The sequence below is a fragment of the Rhinolophus sinicus genome, linkage group LG05 (assembly GCF_036562045.2).
Source record: "Rhinolophus sinicus isolate RSC01 linkage group LG05, ASM3656204v1, whole genome shotgun sequence".
In the NCBI taxonomy this organism is placed as follows: Eukaryota; Metazoa; Chordata; class Mammalia; order Chiroptera; family Rhinolophidae; genus Rhinolophus; species Rhinolophus sinicus.
The window spans coordinates 115,495,728-115,510,693 of NC_133755.1; the positions used below are offsets into that span (position 1 = coordinate 115,495,728).

The 14,966-nt window shown below is 31.8% G+C and overlaps 1 protein-coding gene across 1 annotated transcript in view; it reads right to left on the reverse strand.

Annotated features, from left to right (window-relative positions):
• The window catches only part of PHIP (PHIP subunit of CUL4-Ring ligase complex), a 118,957-nt gene that overhangs the window by 30,023 nt on the left and 73,968 nt on the right, over positions 1–14,966 (reverse strand). Inside the window, exons 21-27 of the mRNA XM_074333220.1 lie at positions 13,612–13,752; positions 11,031–11,107; positions 8,682–8,910; positions 3,981–4,100; positions 2,182–2,289; positions 1,487–1,611; positions 1,272–1,354 (exon numbers count right to left, since the gene is read on the reverse strand). Of these exons, the coding sequence (XP_074189321.1) occupies positions 1,272–1,354; positions 1,487–1,611; positions 2,182–2,289; positions 3,981–4,100; positions 8,682–8,910; positions 11,031–11,107; positions 13,612–13,752 (883 nt within the window). The remainder of the gene's footprint in view (positions 1–1,271; positions 1,355–1,486; positions 1,612–2,181; positions 2,290–3,980; positions 4,101–8,681; positions 8,911–11,030; positions 11,108–13,611; positions 13,753–14,966) is intronic.

Sequence of the window (14,966 nt, forward strand, 5' to 3'; positions counted from 1 at the left end):
TTATGCTAAAGAGAAAAAAGTGAATAATGTATGCCTAATCAAAATGAATGATACAGCAGAATAACAATGAAGCAAGGAATAGAGCCCATTATTCAGAGTAAGCCTTAAACATTTCAGAGGACAGGCTAAAGTAATTACTATTAATGTAATTTTAAATGATTATGTAGATGTATATACAGTATAGTCCCGTCCCCATCATCTGAGGTTTCGTTTTCCATGGTTTCAACTACCACAGTCAACAGCATTCTGAAAATATTAAATGGAAAATCCCAGAAATAAACAATTCTTAAGATTTAAACTGCACACCAAGCTTGTTAGATGCAATACTGAGACGTCTGTTGACTGACATTTTGGAATTTTTCTGCTCTTTCCTGTTCTGAAAAAACTTCCTGTCTTCTGGGGCAGTGGGGGCATTCACGTTTTTGTCTTTCTTGGTTTACTCCTTTATTTGATGGAACACGTCTTTCAAAGCTTCCAGAGAAATGATACAAAAGTTTTTTCTGATAACTCCCATGACCCAATTTTGGTAACTTGCTTTTTCCTAATTTTTCTTTTTAGAGAACACATGTAAATTTCTAAGTTTACTGAGACCAAACAAGAAAAGACAAATCATCGTACAAATGCATTCCAATGGCACTGGAGGAGGGATGGACTAACGTATCAATGAATGTACTTTTAAAACCAAATATGCTATATATGTACCGCACCTCACTCTAAGATGACAAGGAGTAGCCCTATTTGAAAATTTTAGAATACAACATATCTACCTATACATAAATTAGTGCATCTTAAATGCCTGAAAACATTTAAAGATTTTAAAATTTCTTCGAGTCCTGATCATAATATTAATTTTTAAGGTTTATAATAGAGTTAAATAATAAAAGAAAAAGTCAGTTTAGCTTTAGTCCCAGTCCAAATTACTAAATATTTTGAACTGGAAGATTTCTGTTGCTTCAATTTTGAATCATTAATGTTTTTGGATAAAAATTTAAGTCAACACATAGAATAGCTAAAGAAGTAGCTAGCTATAACCAATCTTAGGCAGTTAACAAACATAAGAGTAAAATGTTTAGAATTTCAGAATTGACTAGATTAAGACTATTTTCATTCTTAAAGAAAGAAAAATTCAAAAATACCTGACATAATGTTGTGCTTTGCTATTAATATTCCCACAAATGGCAAGAGAATTTGATTATCTTTTCTAAATTATGAAAAACAGAAAATCACTTATTAGATTAAAAACAAACACTATGACTTCTAAAATTACCCACCTATATTCCACCGCCTGTATTTTGCGTCGTCAAATTGTTGTCTCAAGACTAGGAAATCTATAACATCAGGCATATCATGGTATCTAATTACAAACAGAAACAAACAGATTAGGTCTCATACCTAAAAACATCTCTAAGAGACGTGCAAACTTATTTGAATCCTGAAAAACAATCTACAATACTAAAGAACCACTGCCTCTTTCAATAGTCCTTACTTCATGGTAAATGATCCGCCAGTCAGTTTACCAGTATCAGGATCTAGAAAAGCAAGTTTAAGGCAGCAAAGGGTAGGCAATCCCACTTCATACTTTATGCCAACTATTTTCATCAGTTCTTGTTCCTGAGGAAGATAAAGAAAATAAGACACCATCTTCACAAAATAAATAAAATAAAGTGCTAAACATAATCAAGAACGCATTTTTTTCATTTCAATCTTGATCTACGTGATTATTGTGTGCATATGTAAAAATTCACTGAGGTATATATATATATATTATTAAGATCATTAAGATCTGTGCAAGTTGTATTTCAATTTTAGTAAAGAAAACGCTATTGGAATAAGAGTTTTCCAACACTTAGAGGTCTATCTCTAAGTAATTTTGAACTATTGCTGATATATCTAGAAATACTTATCAAATTTACAAATACAAAATTTACCTTAGATGTCAGTATTGTCTAATTTTCCCTATAATTATATTTTGTATCCAATTTATAAACTATCAGAGTATATAAATTCAGTCAATCTTGTGTTTCTTTGAATGTTAAAACACCCTACTCCACAGGTTTGCTTCAATTAAGAAAGGCATCTTCATGATACAATTAGCTATAGTGAAAATACTAACACTCAATACAATTTTCTCCATAATCTATAATTACAACTTTTTGGGCTATTAAATAATAAACACCATACCCGTAGTTCCATTTTATGCCATGGCTGTTTTTTGGGATTGATACTATAAATTTTATTTTTCCGGGCCATTTCAACATATGCTTCGTGTCCTTGTCGGAAATAATAAACCTAAAAAGTAAGTAAAGTCACAATTTTCAAACCCAAATGTGTTTCCTTTAACCCAATATGCAAGGTATTAGCTAAAACTGCAGAGATAATTTTATGTCCTATGAACTAAAAGAAATTCTAGTACTTTGGGGTTTCCCCCCCCCCTTTTCCTCAAGTTTTTCTAATGTCAGTTAATCAAAACCAAAGTGTTCTAAATAACATTACTTTGATAATATACTAAGAGGTTAAGATGACCATTAAAATTACATTAAAATGTACATTAAAATTACATTTTTTTGGTTTTTTGGTTTCATTTTTTTATTTTTGGTTTCAAAGTTAATCTATATTGCATAATAAAGTTGTAACTAGGTGTGTCACGATTAGTTTATTGTTCACTTGCATAGCAAGTGGTTTGTAAATAAGCAGAAAACTTTAAAATGAAATGTATTCTCACATATATTTTATCTTTATAAAAACAGCAAGGAATCTATTCATTTTCCTTTTACGAATGTCAAATTTAAATGATTCCTGACTACCATCCTGTAGAACTGGTACTTGGACACAGTTTGACACTACATATTCTTTCTACTACTAACAAATAGTAGAGCTTGTTAAAAAATGCCATTAAATTTTTTTAAAATGTTAAGTTCTTAGCAGTATTTTGAGACATCCATTTATTTTACAAACTTTCATCTATTCATTAATATCATTATAGCTTCAGTTGTCTGACACTTCATATGAAGGATGGTGCTGAATAATGAGGACTTACTTGCCTGTTTAAGCATCAACAATTAAAAGGACAACTTAAATATTTTGAAAGAAAATTAATTACACACTTTGACCATCTTGAAATAATACATTAAATAAAATATAATCAAGCATCCTGACGCTGTAGGACTGTTAGCATCTATCACCGTACTAAGTTACAACAATGTGGTAATGTTCCGTGTTCTTCAAGACTTCTCAGGCAAGTATGGTATCTACAGGAATTATTCCAGACTGTTCTTTAGAGTTACTCTTGCATTATAAAGTTTGTTTTCCATTTTTACTGTCAACTGCCACCTACCACTTTCTACACCTAATTAGTGTGCTTTGCTAAAGAAGCCTGTTTTAATTCCTAATTTGTTATTGTTCATCTACTGGACACCAGATAACCCTGCCTCTTAACATAAAATAAGAAGACATGAGCCTCTGACGGGGAAATTTTGATCTAAGATCTTACATTTTCATTTTATAGTCCAAAGTACATAGTCCAAACAACGGCCAATCACATTTTCATAAACATGAAATAATATTTCTTATTCTAAGATAATAGATTTTTTTTAAATCTAAGAAATAAATTATGAACATTTTAAGTATTTAAATGAAACACTTATAAAATAAAAACAAAATGTTGAATTTCATTTTTCTTTAACATACTGTATAAGTCTTAAGCTAAGAAAAATTAATATCTTTTAATTTAAAAAGGAAAACTGGCAATAAAACCCTCTTATAAAAAATACTAGTTTTTAAAATACCAATGAAATATCCATTATTTTACAACATTTAGATTTGCAATATTTATAGCAGCCTCAAAAAAGATGATCATTAGCGTTTCTTCCTAATTACACTTTTCCCATACATAGCTACAAATATTTAGAATGAGACTCTTTACGAAACTTTTGTAATCTACAGTTCTGTTTCAAGGGATGTATTAAAAAGTTTAAATGTACCTCATCTCCCATCTGTGGTACAAAGGGACATCTTCGGGGAAGAGTATCTGTAATCCATGTTGAAGGTAACCATTCTTCTAATGTCAATCCATTTTCTGTTAGTTCTCCTACAGCCAATCTCTAAGAGTTTAGAACATTTAAAGTAACATTATCATAAAAGCATTCATCTATCAACATGCCCATAAAATAAAATATAAAATAAAAGTAGTTAAATAAACATAGTTAAAAGGGGAAGGAGATCATTGTAAAAAACGTGTATTCTTTAAGTATCAAAAACCTATTATGCAAAAAGGGAAGCAGTGGCAATACAGTTATTTAATCTCTCCAAATTACTGTATAAAAAAAGAACTAGATAAACCAAAACCCTACGACAGCATTCACAATAAAACTAAGTGACAAGATATTCCCATACCTAACAAAGCATAAGCTCTGTGTAGCCTGTAGCTTCTCTTTCTGTCAAAATTCTATCAGTTTTATAAACATTCCACATAACAAACCAAGATATAGTTCAGTGGGTTTTGTTTCATTTGTTTTTTAAATCCTAGACATAATGTGTTAGTAAGGAATATATAAGATTCTTATATGGGCTGAGTAGTGCAAGATACAGAAGGCTGTTTCCATAGCTGGGCATTATACTTCTACATAGCCCAAGAACGTTCCTTTTCCCTTTTCAAAGTAGCCATTTCACACTCTTGACTCAGTTAGCTTCTAATAAATTTTTTTTCTCCAGATTTTTTGCAAACAAAATGTTCTCAAGCCAGGTCACTTACTTTTTAATTTTCATGGATAACTATAAAACTAGGCCTCTAAGAAAAAGTTTTTTCACGTTGCTGGTCACCCACAAGTAGCCATGATGGTCTGGATGTTGGTTTACCTCAGACTTAGGAAAAATGGACTTTCTAAGAGCCTTTGAAACCTAATATTATTTATTAGGTTGGTGCAAAAGTAATTGCAATTTATACAGTTAAAAACAATTGCAAAAACCGCAATTACTTTTGTACCAACCTAATATAAGCAGAGAAACTTCACCCAAATGATTAAAAATGTTTTGGTTTAGTATTTACACATGAGACTTCAAAATTTTATTCTCCTGTGTTTAAAAAAAAAAAAAGGCAGTTATGGTTGAGTTAATGCCAGTTCCTTAAAAGAAGCAATGTCATAATAGAATATCACAGAACACTACTTTCAGCAGGTACTGCTGTAGTTGCTACTCAATATTAATTTTGCTCTTCATTAACCACACCTTGCTGTTTCGCAAACACATCAGAAGCACTCTCTTTTTGGAGAGTAAGGGAGGGGAAAAGGACTTTGGCATTTACTATATGTGACACGGATCTACAGGAGAATTTTAGTCAGAGGAGTGAAAGGCTCTGACTTACATTTTAAAAGGACCACTCTGGATTCATGACAGCAGGGATTTGCGAATTATGGCCCAAAGTCCAAGCCTAGCCTGCCATCTGATTTTATAAATCAAATTTTATTGGAATACAGCCATACCCATTAATTTATTTTGTCTATGGCTGCTTTCGGGCTACGATGGCAGAGTAGCTGGTCTACAGAGAAAGACTGTCAACCCCTGCTTTAGAGAATAGACACTGGGGGAAAAGGGGAAGAAGCAGGAAGATAGATGGAAGACTACTGCAGTAATACAAGTGCGAGTTCATGGTGGCTCACACTAGTGTGAAAGAAAAAGTGGTGAAAACAATCAAGACATTTAGGAGAGCTAGGTTAATTCCCTGATAGGTGGATGTATAATAAGAGAAAAAGAGGAATTAAGGGTAATACCAGGGTTTTGGTGTAAATAACTAAAAGAGTTGTTATTGCTGAGATGAGAAAGACAAGAGTGGAGCAGATTAGAGAATAAAGCTTAGAAAATAAGTTTTATATGTGTAAGATCTGAGATGTTAAGTCAAATGATATCTGAACAGTTACTGAGTAGCCACTGTTGTTATGTACTGAGTACCTCACAGAGTTAGATGCACAGATTTTTATCAGTTTTACATATTGAGGTTTTAAGTTACAATGTATTTTGAAAAAGGTGTCCTTTAACAAAAACTAAGTAGGAAAAGTCTAAAAGTTAATTCCAGGCTCAAATGGACTATTAACTGTACTAGGCAAGTATTTCTCCCCATAAGAAAAATTCTATGTTGATTGGGATAGCTAACAATTCTTACATGAAGCAGGTAAGTTGGATATTAAATAGGAAGAACCATCTTTGTAATTGTAAGACTATGGCACAGCCAAGAATCATTATAACGATCAATCATATTTCCCAATAATTCTTCGGGAACCTAGAATTTTTGGTTAAAGTAGATTTCTGTCACTTAGTACTTAAAACCACTTAGGGGATAAAATGCATTGAATATTCCTCAAAATTTCTAGCCCCATGATTTGAGATTTTTTTTTTTGAGATACAGGTAATTAGTTTCTATCCAGAGAAGTTTTTCTAGACCTTAAATCTTATTTCTTCTGGAAGCCTTATCTGGAATTCTAAGGTAAGCAGTCCCCATTTAATTTCTGGTTTATATTATCTTTAAAATTAATCTGGCAACTAAACATATTAGATCATGTGATATTTCTTCTATTTTTATCTTGGGGGATTCAAACAATTTAGACACACATTGTTTATAGAATAAGCAGTATGTCTTACACTTCTTTTTACCCACTGTATTGCTTTATAAGCAGTAAGCACTCAATAAAATTTATTGACCTGGTTTCCAGAGCTCTTAATAGCATAAGGGATATATGTGAGATACCATCTGAGATGTCTTACTGTACCTTTGAGAATTCTATTTTCTAATAACCATTTTCTATACCTGCCTTACTGTGTTTTGCTTAATTAATTCAAACCCAATTAGTCATATGGAAAATATTTTCATCTTTTCATACATGCAATAAGTATTAATTACTTAACAATCTCTCCATTACTTTCCAGGTCCACAACTCTATGCCTAAGAAGGGAAATATTAATGTGTTTATTTGAGATAGGAAGACTAAGGAATAAGAACAATTTTATCCATCATTGGATCCACTGGTAGGCTAACACCAAACCATGTGAACAAAATCTAAATTAAAGGGAATAGTCTATAATATCCTAACTTATGATATTTAAAATTTGTCCCACATACATTTAGTGGCAGATATTATCACAATACTACAAGTAAAACAGTGAAATTGAAACTACCAAACAGTAGCAGTGGATCCAAACGTGGTATTGAATAAAGCCCAAGATATTAAGTTTATGAATGATTAGCAAATCAAGGGGGACGACATGAAGTAAACTTCACTTTTTGGACAAAAGAATTATGTTCTCATAGTGATATAACACTGCAAACCTCAAAAGCTCATCATAATTGTCTGGTGATGAAAAAGAAGTGTTTACCTTAAGTCAGGTACATGACTAAATCAGTTTTCTTTAACCAATCTACCACAGAAAACAATGGGTCCGCCTACACTTATCATCACTGACAAGGCAGAAGAGAAAAACTGTGGGCAAATGTGTGGTATTCTCTTGGTAAATCTTCCCCAGACAAAAGCAAAGAAGTTGACAAGAACAGTGTGCTGCAGAATCCAAATTAAAGTAATTCATAATTATAAAGCTGAAACTAACAAAAGCTCAACTAATTTAAATAAAATAAACACAATGACAAATGTATTCGTAAAATTTAAAAAGCTCTCTGGGGATAAAGACCCTGTAAGACTCCCTAGTATTTACATTTAGTTCCACAAATGACAACTTACATTTAATTCTAAAACTGCCAGAGGTTTTAAAATAAAAATCTTTCTTTTTGTTTAACCAAATATGCTTCTCATTTATCATTTTCTGAGGAATAGAAAACATGTCCCTTTTCATTTACTTTACAGCAAAAATTAAACAGCTCTTATTTCTAAAGAGTTCCAACTCCCTAAGATCTGATAGATCTTATTTTCATGACATTTATCTTTTACTTTCTCTGATCTGTCTCAAATTATCCAGACTAAAGATATAATAATCAAACCAACACTACTACTGACCTAAGGACCGTCTAATTATGGCTCACATGCTGTGTAATATTAATAAAGGCTTATTACAAGAGTAGTATACTACTTTAGATTCTTATTTGTCTTGTGGTCAACTATGACAACTTAGGCCTTTCTTATTCCAGCTGATGTTCCTGGATGTTTTCCATTTATTTTCAGGAATCACAATGAGAATGGTTAAAAGGCAAAGGCAATTAAAACTAATAAACAATACGTTTTGTAGCATTATTTTTTGACATACATAAATGAATAAATCCCATCAGACTGTCAAGAAAAATCTGCTCATAAGACTGAATGCTCAATATTCAGAACAAAATTCTACTAGTAAATACTTTCACATGTTAAACAAATAAATTATGTTTTGGTATACAATAAGTCCTCACTCAATAAGCTCTTCAACTGTATAACAAAGTTGAAACGACATATCACAAAACTAACTTACCATAGGCTAATAAATACAAACAAGAGTTAAATTCCTACAGCATCTCACCAATGTTACATCAAGAGGATGTTGAATGAAACATTCGAGGACCTGCACTATTCTATTTCACTACTGTGTACTTCTGAGTTTTTCCTACTACTATTTGCTGGTACTCCTCAACAATATATATGTTCATCAACTGAACTTTTAATGTGTGCTTTATTTTCATAGAAAACAGCTTATATTGTAAAGAAATCAACCTTTTGTTTTCTTTCTTTGGGCTTCTTTTTCTTTGGTGAGATTGGTCCATCTTTTTCTTCATTTACTTTTTTCCTTTCCTTTTTAATCTGTTTTTGCTTCTGTTTTTCAGATTCTTCTTCATCTGAACTGCTTTCTGCTTTCTTGGTTTTATGCTTAGGAATCTTCTTTGGTGGCTGCAGATTAATTCCTGCATCTGCTGTCCAGTCAGAATAATCACTAGAGTAGTCACTAGAAGGGAAGAAGGGATTTAAAAATATATATATACACAAGATATACTTTAAGATTTTGTGATAAAGAGGAATGACGGAATAGTACATACTAACTGCACTAAAAATATTTCCCTAACTTTCGACTCAATCATCTTTCAAACAGTTTCTTAAAATTCTGTAGGTTTAACCTACTTACCTCAAAAAAAAAAAATAAGATAAATAAGGTCATAACTTTAATTGAAATAATGAATGTAACTGCCTTCTATGAGTTTAACAAAAAATTGACTTCTGAATGTTGCATATGTTCAAAATATTGTGGGGCATACAAAAATAAGGAGCAGTCACCTTCCTCGGTTCTAGCAACAGTAGAAAGATAGACCTGGACAGCACAGGAGGTATCAACATAAAAAAGGAGGCATAAGGATTCTGTTTTTGAAGAGAGGTGAGAGCTCCTGACGGGTTAACTCCCATGGTAGAGCACCGGTGCCCTCATTGTAGCTGGATGTTGAATTAGCAGGGTTAGAAGTATTCCTGCTTAGTGGAGAGGCTGTGATTGTAAACTTCATTTAGCATCTACATACACTTTAGGTATATCTAATGCTTCAAAGCATGCCAGGATTCGGAAAAATACAGTCCTTATTACTTTATGTATCACTGCCAATCCTGTTTGCCATTTTTTCAGTTACCTTCAACAGACCTACGTCTTACTTAACTGATGTTGGAAAATAAAAAATCCAGTTATCTTTTGTTTTAATTTTAGTACATAAGAATATTACTTGATTTTATACAGTTTTACAAATATAAATGCTTTAAATCTAAAATATACTGTATTAAAATCAATAATCACTTTGCCTAGATTTAGTGACATATGACCTCACTCCCCTCCAAACATTCCTGATAAGTCCTAAAAGGAAAGATTTTACTGGAGTTTTATTCCACTCCTACCACCTCTTCCCCTGGCCTAAATGTCCTTTATAGGCATTAACCTACGTCTCCCCACAAGAATAACAATCACAGATAAGAACCAAATAATTAAGGGTTTTTCTAGTATGATTTCATGACTTCATTTTTAAAATTTAAAATGATTTTAAAGAATTTAAATAAAAAATTTTTTCAGACACTATTCTAGATACATGAAAATGTATCTGCACAGCAAACATCTATCCAAGAATAGGTGGTCCTCAATAAGAGCATTTATTTACACTTACTTCAGCCATGGTCACTGTAAATGGCACGTGCCAAATACAGTTGCTACTCTCTGGAGCACTCAGCTCTTACAGAAAATCTGCTGCCAGCATAGATCTAACTACCAACCCAAGAGCCCATGTTCTTTACAACAACTGCCTCCAACTGCTGAAACCACAAGAAAGTTATTTCTTTTGCTGCCCTGTTTCAAATGCAGAACACTACCAGACAAAACCATGGGCATTTTTATATCATTACTAGGAACAACTGTTGTGGAAATAGGAAAGCCCTTCATTCTAACACTTATATATAAGGAATTCTTACAGCCTCCACCTCTTGGTTTCTCTGACAATTTTGAGAGCTACTGCTGCCAGGGAATTAAGTATAAGGGGCTAAACATAATTACCATTTCCAAAGGCTGCACACCTTGCTACTAAGACCTTACAAGGTCAGCCAAGAATATCAGCCCTGTTAAATGAATTGCCAGTATAAGGAGTTGAGGGACTCCACTTACATGATCAGATGGGGTGAGGATAACAGGAAAAAGAAAAGATTATTCTCATTGTTGAAAAAAAATTATTATTAGCATTCAACAAATTCCACTGTACAAGACAGTTAATTCTACAAGATTTCATTACATAATTTAATGCTCAAATATTTCTCAGAAACAGTAATGAAACTAACTTGTGGTTCAGCATTCAAAAGATAAAATATCAACTAGGAAAATAAAGTTAAAAGCATCATTTTTGCAGATGTAGTTGCAATAACCAAATTTTTTTTCTACTAGAGAAAACATGTCAGAAAGACAATCTCCTAAGTTTGAGACAACTACAAAAAAAATACTCTGAAGGAGCAAATTTAAACTCAACGAGACTGAAGTATATTACTGGTAAAAATGAATTTTCAGCTTTCTAGACAGTTTACATTTGGAGATACACAAATTCACTAAATTACCTAGAACTGCCATCACTGTGCCATGCTCTCTCTTCTTCTTCAGAGGTGCCACCACTGACAGCAACAACTTCACCTTCCTAAGAGATATTGATATTTTATTGTGCTATTTTACAAAATAACATTCCATGACTATAGAAAATATCAGTAGTATCTAATAGTACCCATCATATTACTATAATATAAATTAAAATCTGAGTTAAATGACTTACAAAACATAGTTTTATACAAAAAATTGTTAAATACATTTATAATTATTAAATACATCCAAATTACTAAATTTATCTAAAGGTATAATACTTATAAATATTGGATTTAATGCAATTTCTTGGATGAATAATATATTTTGTTTGTTTTTTTAAAAGCCTCATAACTTCTAGATTGGATGATATCAAATTCCATAGTTAACAACGCAAATCAATTTTTACTTCTTAGGCCTTTTCAAAAATGTAAGCTTTCTCTTTCTACAGATGCTTCAAAAAGCTTAAAATTGGAACACTATGTTTTATTATTATTAAAACAAACTTTATCACACCAAAAAAGGATATTTCAACTTTAGTATTATTTTACCTAAATGATAGAGGATTAAAAACTACCCAAACACTCTATTTCTCTTTAGTAAATATCCACTGGTCAATGTAGGATATTCCTGTGAAACCATTTTCTTTATAAAAGTTGGGTTTTTTGGTCACAAAATCTTACAGAACTTTTCCCTTTCTCAAATAAACTTTATGCTCCAATAAAAATAGCAGCTCCTATTAAATAAGCTTTACTAAATGTCAGAAACTACTCTAAGCACTTTGTGTGTATCATCGTATTTGATCTGTACAAAACACTGCTAGTGATAGGAAGTAGTTATTTAAATAAAAGAAACTAAAGCTCGAAAAGGTTATGAAATGTACCCAAGGCAGCAAAATTAATAAACAACTAAGCCTAATTTGAACTCAAGTCATTTTACTCCAATGCTTAGACCACTCTCCACAAGAATGGTTCAGTGTTATTATTATACTCGCTGGGCACATTCAGATCATTTTTGAAAAAATAGCATATTTGGGAAAAACCATTTTTTTCTTTTTGATGTCTTAATAATGAAAAATATTTATTACTTAATTATTCCATAGTTTTTAAAACTTAGCAAATATGAAAAGATCATAATCCAACAGTAAATTTTATTTAGCAAATTTTATCTCTATTTAATGTAACTGAAAAAAGTCTAAACAAATGATCTGATTACTCCTACCTTTAGTGTATTACTTTTGAAAGAGGGAGGAAAAAAAACATACTTCTACATTCTAAATACAAAATAGTCATAATGTCGAAGTACACAATATTTAAACAAACAAACAAACAAACAAAAACCCCACTAGGATTTTTTCCATTAATCAATATATTGTGCCCAAGGTCCCATTCTGGTCTCAATGTACTCTAGAAATTTATTCAGTGCTCTAAAAGGATGTGAAAGCACAAACTAATCAGTTTGAAGACAAATGAAGGATTTAGTACATTTTTCTTATGTAACAGATGTACTTGGAAATACATTAAGTTTCTAATAAGCTGAATATTTAATTTAATACTTTATAGAAACTTATTAAAATACTATAAATCTTTCAAAAATAAAGAAACAGTTTATAAGGCAAATAATTAGCCCACATATATTTTGCTTTATATGTATATCTAAATTGTCATGTGTCAAGTTTATGTAATTAGTATATTTGTTTACCAGGTTCAACATATCATTTTGATCTGGCCATACTTGGAGCTAAAGTCACTGGAGGCTAACTTTTAAAGTATAGTTAGAATACTCTTGGTTTGAGTTAATACTGCCCTGTCCATAGAGAATATACTCAGAGAATTCCCATGTATGTCTAACATTGTAAAATACAGTATGGTTCAAAAGTGTGTAGTTAGTATCTAAGACCAAAGAGTCTTTAATCTGACTGTGGGAGAGGAGGGTGAAATAAAGTGGGGGAAGGGAAGGGATATGGTTTTAAGTATTGAATAATATTTGTGATTCGAATTGAATGCCTTAGCTGAAAAAATATTTAACGAAGTAGAACAATGGTATTTATGAAAATAACTGTATAGAAGGAATATTTTTTAAATTACATTGAGAAAGCTAGCTAAAGTGGTACAGAGATTAAAAACTACCCAAACATGCTAAATGCCTATTGATTAGTTATTGTAGCTACAGACTAGCGTTTCACATGGTACCAATTAAAAGCTTGGCTTTAGAGTAAAAGGAACCTAGGTTTAATCCCTGGTCTACCATTTAATAGTTAGGTAAATGTGTAATCTAAACATCTTAGAACCTCAGATCCCTCATATGTATAAAATGGGAATAATTCATACGCATTTGTCTTGTGCATTTGAGATTATGAATATTTCAGTGTGCCATGCCTAGAACATACATAGTAGGTCTTCAGCAAATGGAAGCTATTTATCACTAACATCATAAGAACCTCGAAATACCAGTCTGAGCTATATCTATAAATTTATCAATAAATGTGATGAATGAAAGTCAAATAAAAAAAAAAAACAAGTAAAAAAATGGAAACAGAAATTTATACATAGGCTGCGATCTTACATCTGAAGAGCTACTGCCATTTTCTATCTCTTCCAAAGGTCTAGGAGTCTCTTCCAATGCAGATCTCGTACGATAACTATGTTGATTTGCCTGCTGCTTTTTGGATTCTCCAAGATCCAGGAAATGCTCATGAGTATGATTCTGAAAAACAGTAAATTAAATTCATTTTCAGTATGCTTAAAGAGCATATTTTTTACTTTAAAATTTACGTATTTATAAATTATAAAAAAATCAATTTATATTTTAACATATAAGTGAACTAGATTTATAGTACCAGCGCAAATATTTTAACATTATATCAAGTTAAATCACAGGTTTGCGACATGCTGAAATTCACTTGCTGAATGATAAATTATAAAAACTTCTTCTGATTAAGTGATACAGATTTCAGGATTCATAATAATACACTAAGCCTAACATTGAACTCTCTATACCCACACCAAACCTACATAACAGATGTAAGTAAAAAGACCACAGGCTGTGAGGCATATTAAAAGACAGAGGCAAACTGGAAGCCAAAATGGTGATCACAAAACTACCCTGCCACTATGAGACTAGGATATCAGATAGCTGGTTATCTCTCTTCTACTGCAGATGAAAGTAGGAAAAGTCTTCTGCAGATGAGAACACAAAAATCATCAAAAAAACTGATAAAGTCCAACATGGTGACAGAGATGAACAAACTCAGCAAACATAATTTACAACTAATAAAAAACTTAAGAATATAAAAAATAAAGAAAAAAATAAAGATTACTTTCAAAAAAAAGAATGAAACTGACATCAGACTTTACATGTCACACAATAAATCATACAATAAGTAAATATACAATTAAAAAAGCAGTATCTTTAAAGTGTTGATGGAAAATAACTGAACCTATAATTATATCCTCACTATTTTTTCTCTTCTCATTAAACTTTGCTTTTATGGACCTTAAAATACTGTGACAGATTTTTAGTCAAGTTGTTTCCATTAAAAAGTACTGATTTAAAAACTAATTAACTTAAAACAGCCACACACACAAAAACAAATGGTCCACAAAACATTCTCCTTCCCTTCAAGGTTTCATGATGCATTATCATTAACCAGTCTTTTTTACTATTAAACTCAAATGGCCAATTGAGCCAAACAGTTCTAAGATCACTCTTCCAACTGTTTAAGACAGACTGACAGGTATTGGGGATAATATTCATTTAGTTTTCTGAGCTTTCTGGGCAGACTCAGTGACCTTGCCAGCTCCAGCTGCCTTCTTGTCCGCTGCTTTGATTACACTCACACCAACTCCCCATCTCATGTCAGGAACAGCAAAACCACCCAGAGAAGGATAGTCAGAGAAGTTCTCAACACACATGGGCTC